General features: G+C 54.0%; 1 protein-coding gene across 1 annotated transcript in view; it reads right to left on the reverse strand.

Annotated features, from left to right (window-relative positions):
- Window positions 1–460: 460 nt before the first annotated feature.
- Window positions 461–18,160, reverse strand: part of ds (dachsous cadherin-related 1) — a 594,485-nt gene continuing 576,785 nt past the window's right edge. Inside the window, 9 exon segments of the mRNA XM_071682733.1 lie at window positions 461–6,250; window positions 6,253–6,386; window positions 6,806–7,074; window positions 7,846–8,177; window positions 8,412–9,283; window positions 9,599–9,847; window positions 10,033–11,921; window positions 13,267–13,395; window positions 14,522–14,739. Coding sequence (XP_071538834.1) covers window positions 3,834–6,250; window positions 6,253–6,386; window positions 6,806–7,074; window positions 7,846–8,177; window positions 8,412–9,283; window positions 9,599–9,847; window positions 10,033–11,921; window positions 13,267–13,395; window positions 14,522–14,739 — 6,509 coding nt within the window. The 3' untranslated portion in view covers window positions 461–3,833.

Genomic DNA, 18,160 nt, shown 5'->3' on the forward strand with positions numbered 1-18,160 from the left:
CGTCTGTCTTCTTGCGCTACCTCGCTAACGCGGGAGACAGCGACTAAGCATAATAGATAAGTAATATATATATATATATATATATATATATATATATATATATATATATATATATATATATATATTCCTAAGAGTCCACGGGGAAATGAAACAATGGTTTTCTAAGTGCACTTTCGTGTACTCCTCACATCATCATCAGGTGTAGATACGATAAAAAAATATAACAGTCAGTCGATCATTTTCTTAGTTTGCTGTCGAGCATTCTTTTTCCTTCATCATACCATTCCCAAAATTGGCGTTGATGCATACTAACCTTACCACTGAGAACATATATCAATATTTCTGAAATCGAGATAGGAAAAAATTTTTTTACATTGTCTGATAACTATCGTTGGTTATATGCAAATATCGACCCGTAACTAAGAGAAAAACGCGACTAGGATATTTAGAAAACACAATCTTCATCAACTATTTCTTTATTAAAGTCTATACCTTGAAGAAGGTATAAGGCGTTATCACAATACAAAATTATACAAATTTCTGTGTGTACACAAAAAGAATTTAAAACTGTACAGAAAAGAGAGAGAGAAAAAAAAATTGCTCATATGTCAAAACTATATACAGGAAGAGTTGCCCATCTGGAGACAGGTCGTTCCTATGTTGTAGGTACATTTTGATTTGGCAGGGGGGGTGGGGAAGAAGGTGTCAAATTGACAGTTGAACACACACGAAATAAAGTAGACTCATGTGGGAAGAACACCTCGGTGTCAACACTTCTGCCTGTGGGAGTGGGAGGAGGAGGAGGTGATGGTGGCCTGTGGTGGTGATAACAGACCATCTTACCATGGGTTAGAAGACCTTACCTGATGACCTAAGGTCCCTACAAGAGGGGTAGTTCACTAATTAAACTCGACAGTTAACTCGGACACTTAATCCTTACACGGCATTGCACAAAGTTTTATCTTAATATTTTTGTTTGATTTTTTTTTTAAATTACATAAATACAACAAATCCAATATTTTTTTTTAAACACTTATAAATAATTCATATTCTATCATGTAAATTTCTACGTGACGTTTCCCGAGTATGGTAATGATGTACGTGTTTTTAAAAGAATAAGATAAGAGAAAAACGTTTCGACTTTTCGTAAATAATTTGTTATTTTTTTTTCTAAAAATCTGTAGCACAACACTGACCAGCGCATCAACTGACGACTGAGGAAAATGTGGCGTGAGGAGGAATTGGCACTATTACTGACGGGGAGGGAGGAGTTTGGACCAGAAACTGGTAACAGGACGGTGTGGGTGAGGAGGAAGGGGGGGCGGGGCGGGGCGGGCGGCTGGTCACCCGCCGCCCGGAGGGCGTGGCCACGGGTGGGCGTGGTGTGGGAGGAGAAAGAGGAGGGTGGGGGTGTGGTGTGGGGATGGGAGGAAAAAGGAAGGAGGACAACTTGGCACAATCAGTGTCCACAACGTCCCTCATCTGGCAACAGGGAAGGAGGGGGCAAAGAGAGAGAGAGAGAGAGAGAGAGAGAGAGAGAGAGAGAGAGAGAGAGAGAGAGAGAGAGAGAGAGAGAGAGAGAGAGAGAGAGAGAGAGAGAGACTTGGCACAATTACTGCTTGGCAACAATCCTAAAAAGGTTGGGGTTACCTTGGCACTATAAGGGTGTAGAGAGCCGCTGCTGGCTAGCGGCGCATGGCACTGCACGTAGAGACGAGAGGTTCTGATTTGGAGGAAAAAAAAAATAGAATAAAAGGGGATGGAAATGGGGAAGGAGGGAGTTGTATGAGGTGAAGGCGAAGCAGAAAGGATGATTAAGAGAATGGAAGGAGACCGTGAGTACTGTATAACAAGAGACGGAGCCACGGCGAGAGTTTATCCTGAGTGATGGTGTTGTGTCGACCTTTCTGAAGGAGGGAGAGGGTATGATGTGGCGCTGATGCCCGCAAGGGGGCGCGCGGCCATCAAGGGACCCAGGGTGGCCAGAGGGCGTGAAGGGATGGTAGGTCTTCGCTCGGAAGCACTGAGCTAGAGGGTAACGCGTAGGGAGGCGTGGTAGTTGGTCCTGCATTCACTCGCTGGCCACTAATGTTAGGAGGGGGTCATGTCGGCTGCTGGGTGTGAGCGGGAGTCTGTCCTACCTCTGGCAGTGTGAGGCCTAGGGGCATAGGTTTCACAGGGAAGGAAAGACTAGCCTACGGGAAGGTAGGGAAAGACAGCAGTTGACCCTAGTGCGAGGCAAGGAAAGGTATAGGGAAGGGGGGCCAGCCGTTCACCCCTAGCATATAGGAAAAGACAGGAAGATAGGCTGACCCTAGTTGGAAATGTGAATGAGGATTAAGTACCCCGTAACGAGAGGGAGAGAGAGAGAGAGGAGGTTGCACTTCAGTGGAGCGGCGGGAGGGAGGTTTGGCCTTATGGGAAGAGGGACATGGGTTAGTCATGGGGAGGAGGGTGGAGGGGTAGAGGTTCATCCTCGTGACGTGGGCAGGAAGACAGGACATGTTGCCAGCGTGGGGTTGTGGTTGTGGTAACAACCTTGGCACTGCACCAGCGTGGGGTTGTGGTTGTGGCAAACAACCTTGGCACTGCACCAGCGTGGGGTTGTGGTTGTGGCAACAACCTTGGCACTGCCCCCCCGACTGGACCACTAACTTGGGATGTTCCATAGCTAATCATTCCTTATGTGGCACATTTGGCATATAACTTGTGAGGTGAATAATAATAATAATAATAATGAAAAAAAATAATGATACTGTCTGTGCCCTCATTTCTCAGGAGGGCACCTGCACACTGAGGGTACTTTCCTTTTTTATCTTAGGACACTGCACTTGGCGTCTATGTCGGTACACACACCACAGTTATCGTCATTACCACTGGATTATACACCGAGCACAGCAGCCACAGCACTAGGCTTGAGAGGCTGTCCACAGACGCAGTCAATGGTTCCAGGCACATGCGCTTCAGAGTCCCGATGCTACACTAAACTGGTTATAAATTACTAGTGTGTGTGTCGTGCACCAGAGTGTCCACAGTCCTGGCGCATGATTCACCTGGCTACCACATCAGAAGTCTCTTTGTGTTTCGGGCGACTCTCACGACCCCCTCATCACGAGGCCAGCATCGGGCGATGCTGCCGCCGCTCGTGAACGAGCCGCTGGTGAACGAGCACTGGGCAACGAGGTATCAACAAACGAGTGCCGGTCGATGCGCGATGATCAACGAGCACTTTTAGCGACTGCCAGCTTGGCCGCTGGCGACTGAGGGGAGCGCCACAGAGCAGCCACTGGTCACACGTCACCGTCCTGGTGCTCCTAGCTGCAGGAGGGGAGTCTGCCTGCACACACACACACACACACACTCACCAATAACATCATCACCTTATCAGGAGGATACACTTCCACTACTTGACACCTAGAGCGTTCCACCACTTGAGGGAGGGGTGCATCGCTGCTCTGAGCTGTTCCATTACCGCCAGTTTTGATTCTGAGACAGTACTTAAATATTCACAAAATATACACACAACACACAACACACACACGCACGCACGCGTACACACACAACGCACCATGCGATTAAGCACATTTGGCAACGTCACACCAATAACTAGTATATCACATTTGTAATTTGGCCACTAACGGAGTGTGTCAAATCTGGCTGTGTCGAGGCATACGTGATGTCCTCATATGAGTTGGGCAGCAAAGTAGTTGGGGAGGAGGAGGCAGCTGTGGTTATGGTGGTGGGGATGGGTGGTGGTAGTGATGGTTGTGGTGGTGATGATGGTGGTTATGGTAGTGGTGGTGGTGGTGGTGGAGAAGAGGGTATAGTGACGGCTATATCCTGAGTTCTGTTTCTGAGCCTGACGAAGCCCCGGCCATCAGACCCGCTGGCCCCGGCCGCTGCCCGACGGGGCGGCCGTGGTGAGGTGTGGACGTGGCTGAGGTCTGGGCGGCGGCAGCGGCAGCTGGAGACGTGGCGTGGCTAACGCTTCCCGGCGTCATCAGCGGAGAGATGGAGGGAGAGCGGGTGGCCAGAGGGGAGAGGGAGGGGCTGAAGGAAGGAGACATTGCGGGAGAGGTGAAGGAGGACTCGTGGCTGATGGGAGAGCGAGGCAGGGAGGGTAGCGTCAGCTGACTAGTCCGCACCGAGCTGAGCGCCACGGGGGCGATGGAACGCGGCGCCACGCTGGTCAGCAGCGGCGGCGGGATCGTCTTCACCTGCGGGTTCAGCGTCTTCTTCATGGGTTCTCGGCTGTAGTTAGGCGCGGAGTCGTCCTTCAGGCGGGCGATTTCGGAGAAGACGTGTGCCAGTGGCTGGTACTGCGGCCCCCAGTCCAACAGGTAGTCCCAGTTGTAGGAGCCCTGCAGTTCCTCCTCGCTGTGCACGATGGAACTCAGCGAGCCCGTCATGGACGGCTGGCTCTCGTCGCCGAAGCCGAATGCCCGAGTGCCGTCCATTATCGAAGATTCTTCCTCTGGAGTGACTTCGTTCAACTTGGCGTATATGAGATTGCTGATGTCCATGCCGTCCGCCTCTCCGCCACCTTCGTCGTCGAACATGTGCATGCTCTCCATGGAGTGCGCCAGGTCCTGGGAACCCTTGGTCGACTCGCTCTTGGTGGTGTCTATGCCGAGTCTTGCCAGGTACTCCTGCGTGTTGTGCACCGACACGTCGCTCATGTTGTCGTCGTCGCGGATCCCTGAGTCCGGGAGGCCAAGTCTCTCCCGCAGCTTCTGCTGCTGGATGAGAGGCCCTTCGTTTATCATGCGGATCTCCTCATCTTCCACGTCCTCGTTGTCGTCGGCGCTGCCCCGGCCACTGCTGGCACTCTGGCTCTGTTCGCTCATCTCAGACGTTGTGTTGCCGTGATGGTGGCTGCGCTCTCCGTGGTGGTCGTAGTGAGGTAGATCATTGTAGCGTGGCGGGTACTGGGAAAGGTCCGCGGGAGCCGTAGGCGGAGGCCGAATGTCTATGGTATCGAAGGATGTATCAAACTGGTCAGCCATGGCAGGTTTGCGAGCGCGAAGATTCCGCCGGTAGAGGAAGAGGAACGCTCCGCCGAAGATCAGCACGAGGAAGATGAGGGCAACGAGAAGACCAATGGCCCAGGTGGCCAGGCCTCCGGAGTCCTGCCCTCCAGTGGTCGCAGGCGTTGTGTTGTTCCAGGTACCGTTCTTACCCCCTACGCTGATCTCGGCCACAGCCACGGCACGGAGGGACCCGACCAGCCCGGACGTGGCCACCACCTCCAGCCGCGTCAGTCCCTCGTCCCGTACTCCAGCACGTCGCACGGTGATCTCACCTGACGTGCGGTTGATCTTGAACGTGCTGGATGACGTGCGGAGCGAGTAGAAAACTCGGCCGTCAGGTCCCTCGTCCTTGTCCGTAGCTTCCACGCGACCCACCACCATCCCGGCCTCCACGTTGCCCGGTATGGCGAAGTTGTAGTTTCGCTCCAGGAATTCCGGTGCAAACTCGTCCTGGCTGTCCACGTTGACTTGGACGGTAACCACGGACGACTTGCCTCCTGCGTCAATCGCGCGAAGTAAGAAGGAGTACGCTTGCTTGGCCTCGTAGTCAAACACGGCCTTGGTGACGACAATACCTGTCTTGTAGTCAACGCTGAATTTGTCCATGTCCTTCCCTCCAGGTATGGAGTAGTTGAGGGCTCCGTACTGTCCTTTATCGGCATCATTAGCATGGGCGGTGAAGACCGAGGTGCCAACGGGAGCATTCTCGGGCACGAACTCCAGGTACTTGTCAACGGGAAACTGTGGGGCGTTGTCATTCTCGTCCTCCAGGGTGATGTGGACGGTTGCCAGAGCAGACAGCGGATGATGACGGTTACCGTCAGTAGCCCTGACTATAAAGCGGTACTCGGCCACGGAGTCATAGTCCAGGGCCTCGCGCAGGGTGATCACGCCCGTCTCAGAGTCCACAGCAAACACCTGGCGATCGTTGCCAGAGGTGATGTCGTAGTTGAGACGTGCGTTGTCGCCGGCGTCGTTGTCAGAAGCCACGACCTGCAGGATGGAAGCGCCCAAGCCCAGGGATTCGCTGACGGTGACAGCGTACTCGCTCTGGTTGAAGATAGGCGCGTGGTCGTTGATGTCATCCACTGTGATGACCACCTCTGCCGTGGCGTTTCTGGCGGGGCGGCCTCGATCGGTAGCAAGGGCCACCAGGCGGAACTCGGCCCTCTCCTCCCGGTCGAGGCGTTTCACCAGCAGGATCTCCCCTGTGTTGCTGGTGATCTGAAGGCACCGAGTTCGTTGCCTCCCACTAGACAGTAGTCGATGTTACGGTTGTGACGGGACTCGTCCATGTCCGAGGCTGATAAGCGGGTGACGGGGTGACCTCGCGGGGCATCTTCACTCACATGGGCACTGTTGGAACAAAGATAACAAGATAACAAAGTATCCTCTCCATGCAGCCTTACAGTGAGATGGAAGACCCGACCAAATAACAAGGAGATAAGAAAAGCTCTTTATAACTCAAGGTCCTGATGGAGATACGTTATTGCAAGTGTTCTGAAGATATCACATTCGAAGTGGGTAGATGAGTCACCTCTGTCCTGTAAATCATCCATGACCCCAATAAGTATATCACTATGAATCTATGGCCCCAAAAGGTATATAAGTCCATGGCCCCAAAAGTTATATCATTATAAATACATGGCCACAAAAAGGTATATCATTCTAAATCCATGGCCCCAAAAGGAATATCATTATAAAAAGTATGTCTTTGAACGATGGGTATTCATGTAAAGTGTATGTTCAAACTGCTATGACACAGTTTATCTTACGTGTACACTTCTCTGGAGAACTTGGGCGCGTTGTCGTTGACATCTGTGACCTGTATCCTGACGGCGGCGACAGCGGCGAGGGAGGGCCTTCCGCCATCCCTGGCAGTCACAACCAGCTGGATGACGGGGTGACGCGGGTTGTAGTGCACAGACGAGTTGGTGTAGATGACACCGGTGCGCTCGCCGATGTAGAAGCCTCCGTCAGAGGACGTTCCTAGGCTGTAGGTTACCCGGGCGTTGAAGGCGGCGTCGGCGTCCGTTGCATTCACCTGCAGAAGGAAGTGGTCATCAGGGACTCTAGACTAACACGTCAGTGTATATCACCATCCCATCTACCATTCTGAGTTAATAGTGGTGCACGAAGCAATAAGAGGCTACATATTGTATGAATACAGCCTTATGTCGCATGGAGCTCTGTATACATAAACCACAATATGATACAAAATACAGCTATGCAGAAATCAAGAGAATATATGGGAGTATGGCAGACCTGTCCTTGTGTTCAGAATGTGGCAGGTTGAGTGAGGGACACGAGAGGGTCATCTGAGAAGGGGACATTGTCTCATCATCTTAAGAGTAAAATGTACCACTGAACTAGACGATCATGTAAAAACTGGGGGGAGGGGGGTGGGGGGACGTGGAAGCACCAGAGGAACGCCTCGACAAAAGATGGTGGGAGGAGGAAGAGCTTGATGTGATCTGGCTAAATGACTCCGGTGGATGAGATCTGGACTCTCGAAACTCAACATTTCTGATGAATGAATTTATTTTTTGAAGTCACCTTCTATTCACGTTAAGAGGAATAACGAAAACTTTATGAATTATGGAGGCACCACATTATTATACATGGATTGGATGCTGAAGATGAGAAATGAGGCTACAATATGCAAGGGAGGTCTATACTTCCAAGAGAACTAATGAGGGTGATGAGTTAAGGCGTGGGTATTGATTCGGTGGGAGCTTAAGGTGAGGGAGAGGAGGGGAAAGACGGAGTTGGCGTATGGGTGGTTCAGTCCGGTGCTGTGTGTACGGTCACTTACCCTCGTGACGGAAGTCCCCGGCTGGGACAGCTCTGGCAGCGCCACCTGGTACGCTTGCTGAGTAAAGATGGGAGGGTTGTCGTTCTCGTCCACCACCTGGACGGTGATGGAGGTGGTGGCTATGTGGGCCGTGTCCGACGCCTCCACCTGCAGCATGTACTCGGCCCGGGTCTCGTGGTCGAGCGGCAGCGCCAGGGTGATCTTGCCGCTGAACTTGTCGATGCTGAACATCTTGTGTGGGTTGCCGTCGGCGGCAAAGTTGTAGGTGATGGCCGGGTTTGTGTCCACGTCGTTAGCGGTAATGGTAGTTATCACCGTGCCTACCTCGGCACCTGTGGCATAGAAAATGACATATTAGACGTAAAAAGAACACACGTGATGAGTTACAGGCTTGGAAGATAGTATATTTGTGGTATATTAGATGTAAAGGAACATACGTAGTAAGTTATTGGCATGGAACATGTTATACTACACGTAAAAGAACACAGATGATTATCATAACAATCTAAGTTCTTGAGGTCATGAACACAGGTGATAGGAGAAACGCTCAAGGCGTACGGACTGACCTTCAGAAACTTGGACAATAGAGTGAGGCGGGAAGGTAGGTTGGTTATCATTCGCATCAACTATATTGATCCTGAGGGTGCATGTGCCGGTCAGCTGAGGTGCCCCCTCGTCCGTGGCGATGATGGTCAGCTTGTACGCGTCACGGATCTCACGGTCCAGCACGATGTTGGTCTTGACGATCCCGGAGAAGGGCGGGTCGATGACGAATGCATTGTCGTGGTTGCCGTCGACGATGTGGTAGACGATGTTTGCGTTGACCCCAGTGTCGTCGTCGGTGGCGGAGACCTGCATGACGTAGGCGCCCTTGTTATAGCCTTCCCACACGGAGGACACGTAGCGATCCTGCGTGAAGCGCGGGGCGTTGTCGTTCTTGTCGACGAGGGTGATCCAGACGCTGGTGTAGGCGTAGAGGGAGACCTCCCCTTCGGCCTGGGCCACGATGATGAGCCTCATCTGTGGGATGGTCTCGTAGTCCAGACGGCGAGGGTCGCGCACACGGATCAGCCCATTATTGCTATTGATCTCGAAGATGTTGTCCTCGTTCCCTGAGCCAAAGCTGTAGGCGATCCTCTGTCGGCGGCCGTCGGAACGGAAGGCAGCGACCTGCACCACATCTGACCCTGCTGGAGCGTTCTCTCCCAGCTCGGCAGAGTAAGTGGAATTCTGGAAGTGGAGTGTGGTGGCCGAGGTGGCGTCCCCCACACGGATCTCCACCAGGCCAGTTGAGGACTGAGGTGGCCGACCTCGGTCTTGTGCCACTACCTCCAGATGGAAGATGCGACCACTCTCCAGCCCCAGGGTGCTTGTTGCCGTTACGATGCCAGTCTCCGGGTTGATTCGGAACTTGTTGTTCGCTGGTTCATCCACCAAGCTGGAAAATGAACATCATGTACATTCAGTGTGTAACTTTAGAACATTCTTTCAAACAGTAATATTCTTTTACTTGTATTAATGCTCGCAAATGAAATGACAAATCACCTTTGTGATGTGAGGAAGTTTATAGTTTCATTACATAACCCAAAATGTTCCCAATGGCTGCCTATCAATGCTAGAGCTTGTATTATCACACTGAACAAAGGTAATCTCAAAATTAGATAGGTAATACACGACTTGGTTGTGATGGTGACAGAAAAAAAGAAACCCAGAAAAGTTAGCTGCTCCCTCAGCTGGAATCCAGACAGCCTACCTGAAGACGATGTCAGCGTTGACACCCTCGTCTTTGTCTGTGGCGGTGACCTGGAGCAGCTGGTGGCCGGGCTGGGAGTACTCAGGCACGTCCACGGTGAAGGGGTACTGGGTGAACACTGGCTTGTTGTCGTTGACGTCACTGATGGTGATCTGCACTTGGGCCTTCTCCGACCGGGAGTCATAGCGGCCCCCGTCCGTCGCACGAACCTCGAACGTGTACACACTCTGTTTCTCCCGGTCAAAGTACCTGTTGCAAAGCGAAGATCACTTAATAAAAGTATGCACTAGAATCAAATATACGATCTGAAAATATGAGCAAGGTTTTATGTCCCTTTATACTTTAAAAAGAAATGTGGATTTAGTCACTGAATGCAGTTCAAGCCCCAGCGTGTTGTCGTCAAAGATGATATAAATCAACAAGCCTGAACCTACCCAGCTGTTGTGATGACTCCAGTTTCGTTGTCTATCTTGAAGAGCCACTGCGTCTCATTGCTGAGGGAGTAGGTGATGCGAGCGTTCTCCCCATGGTCTTCATCCATGGCCCTGACGGTGAGGACGGTGGTGTCTGGCAGGGCGTCTTCCGGCAGCGTGGCAGTGTACCGATTCTGCGAGAACTTGGGATCATTGTCGTTCTGGTCCTCGACTGTGATGGTGATGTTGCAGATGCCCCGCAGCGCCGACGAGGCCCGATCCTCAGCCGTGATGACCAGGAAGTACTTCGCGTGAGCTTCTCGATCCAGCGGACGAGACGACAGCTGGCCGGAGTAAGAGCCGATGCTGAACTTATTGTTGACGTTACCATCTGTAATGGAGTACCTGACTCTGCCATTCAGGCCGGCGTCTCGGTCCGTGGCCAAGACCGTGTGAATGACGGAGAGGTCGGTGTTCTCCGGCACACGCAGAGGGTAGCAGGAATCTCGGAACTCTGGGGCATGGTCGTTGACATCGGTGAGGGTCACCAGCACAGAGGCAGTATCATACTGCGCGGGGAACGACCCGTCGCGCACATACACCGTCAAGGTGTACTGGTCCTTCTCCTCGCGGTCCAGCGTGGCCACGGTGTGGATGTCTCCAGTGCCTGGGTTGATACGGAACTTGTTGTCGCCGATTCCGGAGGGGATGATGTACGTCAGGTTGCTGTTGCTGCCGTAGTCGCTGTCGGACGCCGTCACCCGGATGACTGGGGTGCCGGGCGGTGCCCCCTCAGACACGTTGGCTTTATACACCGGCTGACTGAACTTGGGAGGGTTGTCGTTCACGTCTTCAATGAAGACTTCGATGACCTGCGTGGCGGAGCGGGGTGGCTGGCCGTGGTCGCTGGCCGTCACGTTGAGGCGGTACTGAGTGGCACGCTCACGGTCCAGGACCTTCACGATGCTCAACACTCCCGTCTCGTAGTCGAGAGCGAAGCTGCCGTCTTCGTTACCCGAGCTGATGATGTACGTGACGCGACCGTTGTCGCGCGAATCCTCGTCCGTGGCAATGACGTGTAGGACCGGGTAGCCGCGCAGCTCGTCCTCCATGATATCCACGCGTCCACGCGACACGAACTTGGGCGAGTTGTCGTTGAAGTCTTCGATCAGGATCCGCGCCGTGACGGAGGCCTGCCGGCGGTGGGTCTCGTCCCTGGGCTGGTCGGCGGCCGTCACCACCAGCGTGAACTCGCGGTGTTCCTCGTAGTCCAGCGGCGCCATGAGCGTCAACATACCCGTCGTCGAGTCCAGCTTAAACACCTTCTTCGGCCTCTGTTGCGTGAGCGAGTACTGGACGTAGCCATTGTCGCCCGAGTCCAAGTCCGTGGCGGTGAAGTTCCACACGGGCGTGCCGATGGCTGTGTTCTCGCTGATGGAGAAGATGATGGGGTCGTCCTTGAAGATGGGGGACTGATCGTTTTCATCCTGCACTTCGATCTTGACGTTGATGATGGAACTCTGTGGGTTGGTGGCCGAGGAGTCGACGGCCTTCACCTGCAGCATGTACTCGATGGCCAGTTCGTAGTCCACCTGCCTGGCCGTGAAGACCTGCCCCGTGGTCTTGTTAATGTCGAAAGTGCCGTAGGTGTTGCCCGAGAGTATGGTGTAGGTGACGCGGCCGTTCTCGCCCGCGTCGCGGTCCACGGCGATCACCGACCCCACCTCCTCGCCCACCTTGATGCCTTCCTTCACCTTGAACACCATGGACGACGCGGGGAAGGTCGGTCTGTTGTCGTTGAGGTCCAACACTTCTATCTGTATGAGCTTCGTGACGTTCTTCGGCGGGTTGCCCTGGTCGCTGGCCTGCACCGTCACCCGGTACACCTGCTTCACCTCGTGATCCAACACCTGTCGCAAAAAAAACACGTACGACGATATTAAACTACAATATCGAGACGGGTGAACGAACATCGCAAGGAACTAACATGGATCGCAAAGAGCTAATAACAAGGTTAGTTCATTGGTTTGCTCGGCAAACAAGAGATGTATGACAAATTCTAAGTAAGCAAGGGCACATTTTGTGATCATTCTGGTGACTATCGTATGAATGGACTGTAAAATGTGAGTTTGTGACCCCGTGTGAGGGAGACTGAAGCAAGAAGAGGTGACCCCGAGGTGACTATTGATCCTAGAGTGTGAATGATGATTCCAGGGGTGTGGATAGTGACCCTGGGGTGTGGCTGGGGGTATGGAAGTGCCCCCCAGTGTCTGAAGGATGACACCCAGTGACGAGGTGTCCTGGGGAGTGTGTTAGCGATGTTGAGGGGACGCGAGGCGTCCTGGGGTGTGTGTTAGCGACGTTGGTGTTACACAAGGCGTCCTGGGGTGTGTGTTAGAGACGTTAATGTGACGCTACGTGTCCTGGGGTGTGTGTTAGCGACGTTGGTGTTACACAAGGCGTCCTGGGGTGTGTGTTAGAGACGTTAATGTGACGCTACGTGTCCTGGGGTGTGTGTTAGCGACGTTGGTGTTACACTAGGTGTCCTGGGGTGTGTGTTAGCGACGTTGGTGTTACACTAGGTGTCCTGGGGTGTGTGTTAGCGACGTTGGTGGGGCGTTAGGTGTCCTGAGGTATGTGTTAGTGACGTTGGTGTTACACAAGGTGTCCCGGGGTGTGTGTTAGAGACGTCAATGTGACGCTAGGTGTCCTGGAGTGTGTTAGCGACGTTGGTGTTACACTAGGTGTCCTGGGGAGTGCGTTAGCGACATCGGTGTGACGCTAGGTGTCCTGGGGTTTGTGTTAGCGACGTTGGCGTGACGCTAAGTGTCCTGGGGAGTGTGTTAGCGACGTTGGTGTGACGCTAGGTGTCCTGAGGAGTGTGTTAGCGACGTTAATGTGACGTTAGGTGTCCTAGGGAGTGTGTTAGCGAAGTTGGTGTTACACTAGGTGTTCTGAGGTATGTGTTAGAGACGCCGGAGTGACGCTAGGTGTCCTGGGGAGTGTGTTAGCGACATCGGTGTGACACTAGGTGTCCTGGGGAGTGTGTTAGAGACGCCGGTGTGACGCTAGGTGTCCTGGGGAGTGCGTTAGCGACATCGGTGTGACGCTAGGTGTCCTGGGGTGTGTGTTAGAGACGCCGGTGTGACGCTAGGTGTCCTGGGGAGGAGTGTATGAGCGACGTGAGGCGTCCTAGGTCGTGTCATGGTGAGGTCCGAGTCTTAACAGATGGAGACGGTGAGGTGTGGGACGCACCTTCGTGGTGGTGATGACGCCTGTGGTGGGGTTGATGTTGAAGGCGCCATCATCATCGTTGTCCTCGGTGGTGATGAAGGAGTAGGTGATGGAGGCATTGTTGCCCTCGTCCCTGTCCGTCGCGCGCACCTGTAACGGGGTTACACACGGCTCGTTACATGCTCTGAATCAAGATGAGACCCCCCCTCCACTTGTAGAACCCATTGAACCACGAGACCCACCTGTTGTAGTACTCCTCCATGACCCATCTGTAGACCTCTTGAACCAACAAGACCCAACCTATAGAACCCCATGACCCACCTGTAGAACCCATGAAGCACAAGATCCATTTGTAGAACCCCATGAACCACAAGACCCACCTGTAGAACCCCATGAGCCACAAGACCCACATTTAAAACCCCATGAACCACAAGACTTTCCTGTAGAGCCCCATGAACTACAAGACCCACCTGTAGAACCCATGAACCACAAGACCCACATGTAGAACCCATGAACCACAAAGCCTACTTGTAGGACCCCATGAACCATAAGACCCACCTGTAGAACCCCATGAACCACAAGACCCGCCTGTAGAACCCCATGAACCACAATACCCACATGTAGAACTCCATGAACCACAAGACCCACCAGTAGAACCCCATATACCACAAGACCCACCTGCAGAACCCCATAAACCACACCACAAGACCCATCTGTAGAACTCCATGAACCACAAGACCCACATGTAGAACCCATGACAAGACCCACCTGTAGAACCCAAGAATCTTCAGACCCACCTGTAGAACCCTATGAACCTCAAGACCCCACTTGTAGAACCCCATGAACAAAAAGAACCACCTGTAGAACCCATATACCACAAGACTCACCTGTAGAACCTATGAGCCACAAGACCCACCTGTAGAACCCATGAACCGTAAGACCCACCTGTAGAGCTCCATGAACAAAAAGACCCACTGTAGAACCCCAAGACCCATCTTTAGAACTCATGAACCATAAGATCCACATGTAGAACCCCATGAACCACAAGACCCACCTGTAGAACCCATGAACCTCAAGACCCACCTGTAAATCCCATGAACCACAAGACCCACCTGTAGAGCCCATGAACCACAAGACCCACCTGTAGAGCCCATGAACCACAAGACCCACCTGTAGAACCCCATGAACCACAAAACCCACCCGTAGAACCCTAAGGAACCTCGAGGGACGACAGACCATACCTGAAAGAACCCAAGGACAAGAGATCGACACCCACCTGGAGCACTTCAGTGCCTGCAGGCTGCTCCTCCCTCACGCTGACGGAGGCCTCGCGGGGCTCGATGAAGGTCGGGGAGTTGTCGTTGACGTCAGTGACCAGGACGCGGACGGTGGCGCGCGCGTGGCGAGGAGGACGCCCCTCGTCGTGCACCTCCGCCGTCACCTCATACACCGCCTTCAGCTCCCGGTCCAGAGCCACGCGGGTCACGATCTCTCCTGCAGAAGGAAGTAACACTCGTGTGAAGATTTGCGAGGGGAGCATCACATCCCTCACCTCTCCCCCCGCCTTCCTTGAGGCATGATCTACAAGGTTAATGGACACACACTGGAGTCATAAGTAGTGGTGTATGATTTTATAAGGTTCCTTTTGTGGCTTGATGTAAGAAGAAGAAGAAAAAACTCCTGCATAAATTATGATCTGACACCTGGAGCAGCGGGAGTGGGGTACACAAGACAGGTGTAGACGGTCTGATGACACCTGTACCAGTAGGACTGGTGTTCACACTGCAGGTGTGATGACACCTGTAGGAGTGGGGTACACAGGTGTAGATATGATGTATTGGTGTACAGGACAGGTGTAAATGGTGTGCAGGAAGGTGTAGATGATATGGTGGTGTACAGGACAGGTGTAGATGGTGTGGTGGTATAGAGGACAGGTGTAGACGGTGTGGTGGTATAGAGGACAGGTGTAGACGGTGTGGTGGTATACAGGTGTCCATGACGCGACAACCTACGCAGTATGGGAGAGGAAGTTTTCCTGTGGCTTCAGGAAGTTTAGTCGTTGGGGAGCATAGTAGGGGAGTTGAGGGCACGGCTGGGAGGATGGGGGAGTCATGGTCATGTTGGGGGCCATGGTGAGGAAGGGAGAAGGAGGAGGAGGAGGAGGAGGGGAAGTAGTGGTCATGTTGGGGGAGCAGTAAAGAGTCATGGTAGGGCGGCGCCAGAAGCCGTGCTACCCGGGCGGGGGCGGCGTGCGGGGCAGGTGGGCGCCCCATGGGGCACCTCTGCCAGTACTGACGCCTCCGACGGAGGTCCTACCCCGCTGGCATTTCTGTCTTCGTCCCTCACCAAGCCCCGGACACACACACCCCCGGACCTGCGGGTTGTCCGGCGCGCCGGCCCCCGACACACCCGCGCCACAGTCGGGCGATGTGTACAGAGACGAGACGAAGGTGAGTGAAAATTGGAGTGTGTCGGGGGAGCGGCGACCCCCGCGGCGCGGGGTGAATGGCGGGACCGGGGTGGCATGCCAACATACACGCCTACACCGCGCCGCACACCAGGGCGCGCCCCGGCCAGTCCAGGACAACCTTATTAACCTGTCGCCCCATCTCACGCCCGCCCCACTGCCCCAAGGGGCGCCCGCACGTGGTAACGGTGCCTCCAGGGGAGAGACGGGGCCTCGGCGGCGGTGTATCCCAGGGGTGGGCCGCGATGAAGGTGCCTCCGGGGGTGGGCTTCGATGGGTATGCCTCCGGGGGAAGGCACAGACGGAGGCGCTGCTGGGTGTGGCAACCCCGGAGGAGGAGCCAAAGCCACCATCAAGCTGCTCTGCTCCAGGTAAAACCCCCCTCGAGTTATTATCCCCTACAGGGTCGCCCCCATACAAGACAGGCCCCTGAGGCAGTCTCCCCCAAGCAGAGGGGGGGTCCTCTCTGAAGACCCTGACGCAGGCAAGACTTTGCGGGGAGTCGCCGCTTTGAGGTGAGTCCCCTGGCTGGTGAGGGAGAGGGTATCCTCGGAAGTCTGCGCCGCAGGGAAGGTAATCCTCCAAGGTAGTGTGTGGGGGACGCCCTTCCCTTAATGGTAACCCGCTAAGCTCCTGTGTCGCTGTGGTGGTCGCAGGGGGTCACGCTCAGGCCCAAAATCGGAGAAGTCATGGCCTCTCCCCGAACTCTCTCTATATACAGCCAATCACCGCTCCCTTACTCTCCATACAGCCAATCACCGCTCCCTTACTCTCCACACAGCCAATCACCGCTCCCTTACTCTCCACACAGCCAATCACCGCTCCCTTACTCTCCACACAGCCAATCACCGCTCCCTTACTCTCCACACAGCCAATCACCGCTCCCTCACCCTCCATACAGCCAATCATTGATCCATCATCCTCCATATAGCCAATCACCGCTCCCTTACCTTCCATACAGCCAATCACCGCTCCCTTACCCTCCATACAGCCAATCACCGCTCCCTTACCCTCCATACAGCCAATCACCGCTCCCGTACCCTCCATATAGCCAATCACCGCTCGATCATCCTCCATGCAGCCAATCAACGCTCCTTTACCCTCCATATAGCCAATCCCCGCCCCATACCCTCCTACAGCCAATAACCGGGGTCCCACTTACCCCCCCTCCATACAGCCAATCCAAACCCCTTCCCTCCATACAGCCAATCCCCGGTGCCCCCGTATCTTCTATACTGCCAATCATCAGCTCACCCAGCCCTTACATCCATCATCTTTCTTACCCTTTATAGAGCTAATCCTCCACCCCTCGCCCAATCCACCTCTCACTTCACATACAGCCAATCACTGCCCCGCCTCCCTCACTCCCTCCCTCACACCCCAACTGCCCCAGACTCGGCCACTTCCCACAGCTGATCACCTCAGTCCCCGCTGGCTTGATGGATGGGAGTATTGAAAGCCCGGCCCCTGGATAATTCAGGGACTCAGGGGAGACCCCCCCAGGTGATGTACTTGGACCTGAGGGAACCCAGGGGCGAAATAGGTGACCCCACCCCCTGAGGGCCATGGGAGGTGATGTGTACGTGACCCTAAAGGGACATTACGGGTGGATTAGGGATGTGGGATAGAGGAGGAGGAGGAGGGGAGGAGGGTGAGGGACCCCTGATCCCAAGAGAGGTGTTCGGGGGGCAGAACATATGGACCTGAAGTGGGTGTGTGTGTGTGTAGGGAGGGAAAGGGGGTGGTGCTCTTACGTGGTGTGGATGAGAGGGGCCGAATGGTGTGGGGAGGGAGGGGAGGGATAAGGACCCGCGAGGATGAGTGGGGTCGACCCGGGGGTCAGCCTCGGGAGAGGGGCAAAGGGGGGGGGGAGAGGATGGGAGAGGGAGAGGGGCACGGGCTTTGAGGTGGAAGGTTAAATGACAAGATGGGAGCCCCACACTTGAGGCGAAGGGGGCCAGTTGTGTCAGGTGAGGGTGCTTCTGGCTGCGTCCCTAGCGCTCTCTCTCTCTCTCTCTCTCTCTCTCTCTCTCTCTCTCTCTCTCTCTCTCTCTCTCTCTCCCTCTCTCTCTCTCTCGCCCTCACCTGCTGCCCAACACACACACACACACACACTCGCCAATTGGTCCTTGTTGAATGGGGATGACTGTATCTTGAGTGGGATGGTATGGTGAAGTGGTGTGGCTACAGTGATAGCGTATGGTATGGTGGTGTGGCTACAGTGATAGCGTATGGTATGGTGGAGTGGCTATAGAGATGGCGTAATGTACGGTGGTGTACCTACAGAGATGGCGTATGGAATGATGAAGTGACTATGGTGATGGTGTATGGTATGGTGTTGTGGCTATAGTGATGGTGTGTGGTATGGTGTTGTGGCTATAATGATGGCGTATGGAATGATGAAGTGACTATAGTGATGGTGTATGGTATAGTGGAGTGGCTACAGCG

The sequence above is a fragment of the Panulirus ornatus genome, chromosome 34 (assembly GCF_036320965.1).
Source record: "Panulirus ornatus isolate Po-2019 chromosome 34, ASM3632096v1, whole genome shotgun sequence".
NCBI lineage: Eukaryota > Metazoa > Arthropoda > Malacostraca > Decapoda > Palinuridae > Panulirus > Panulirus ornatus.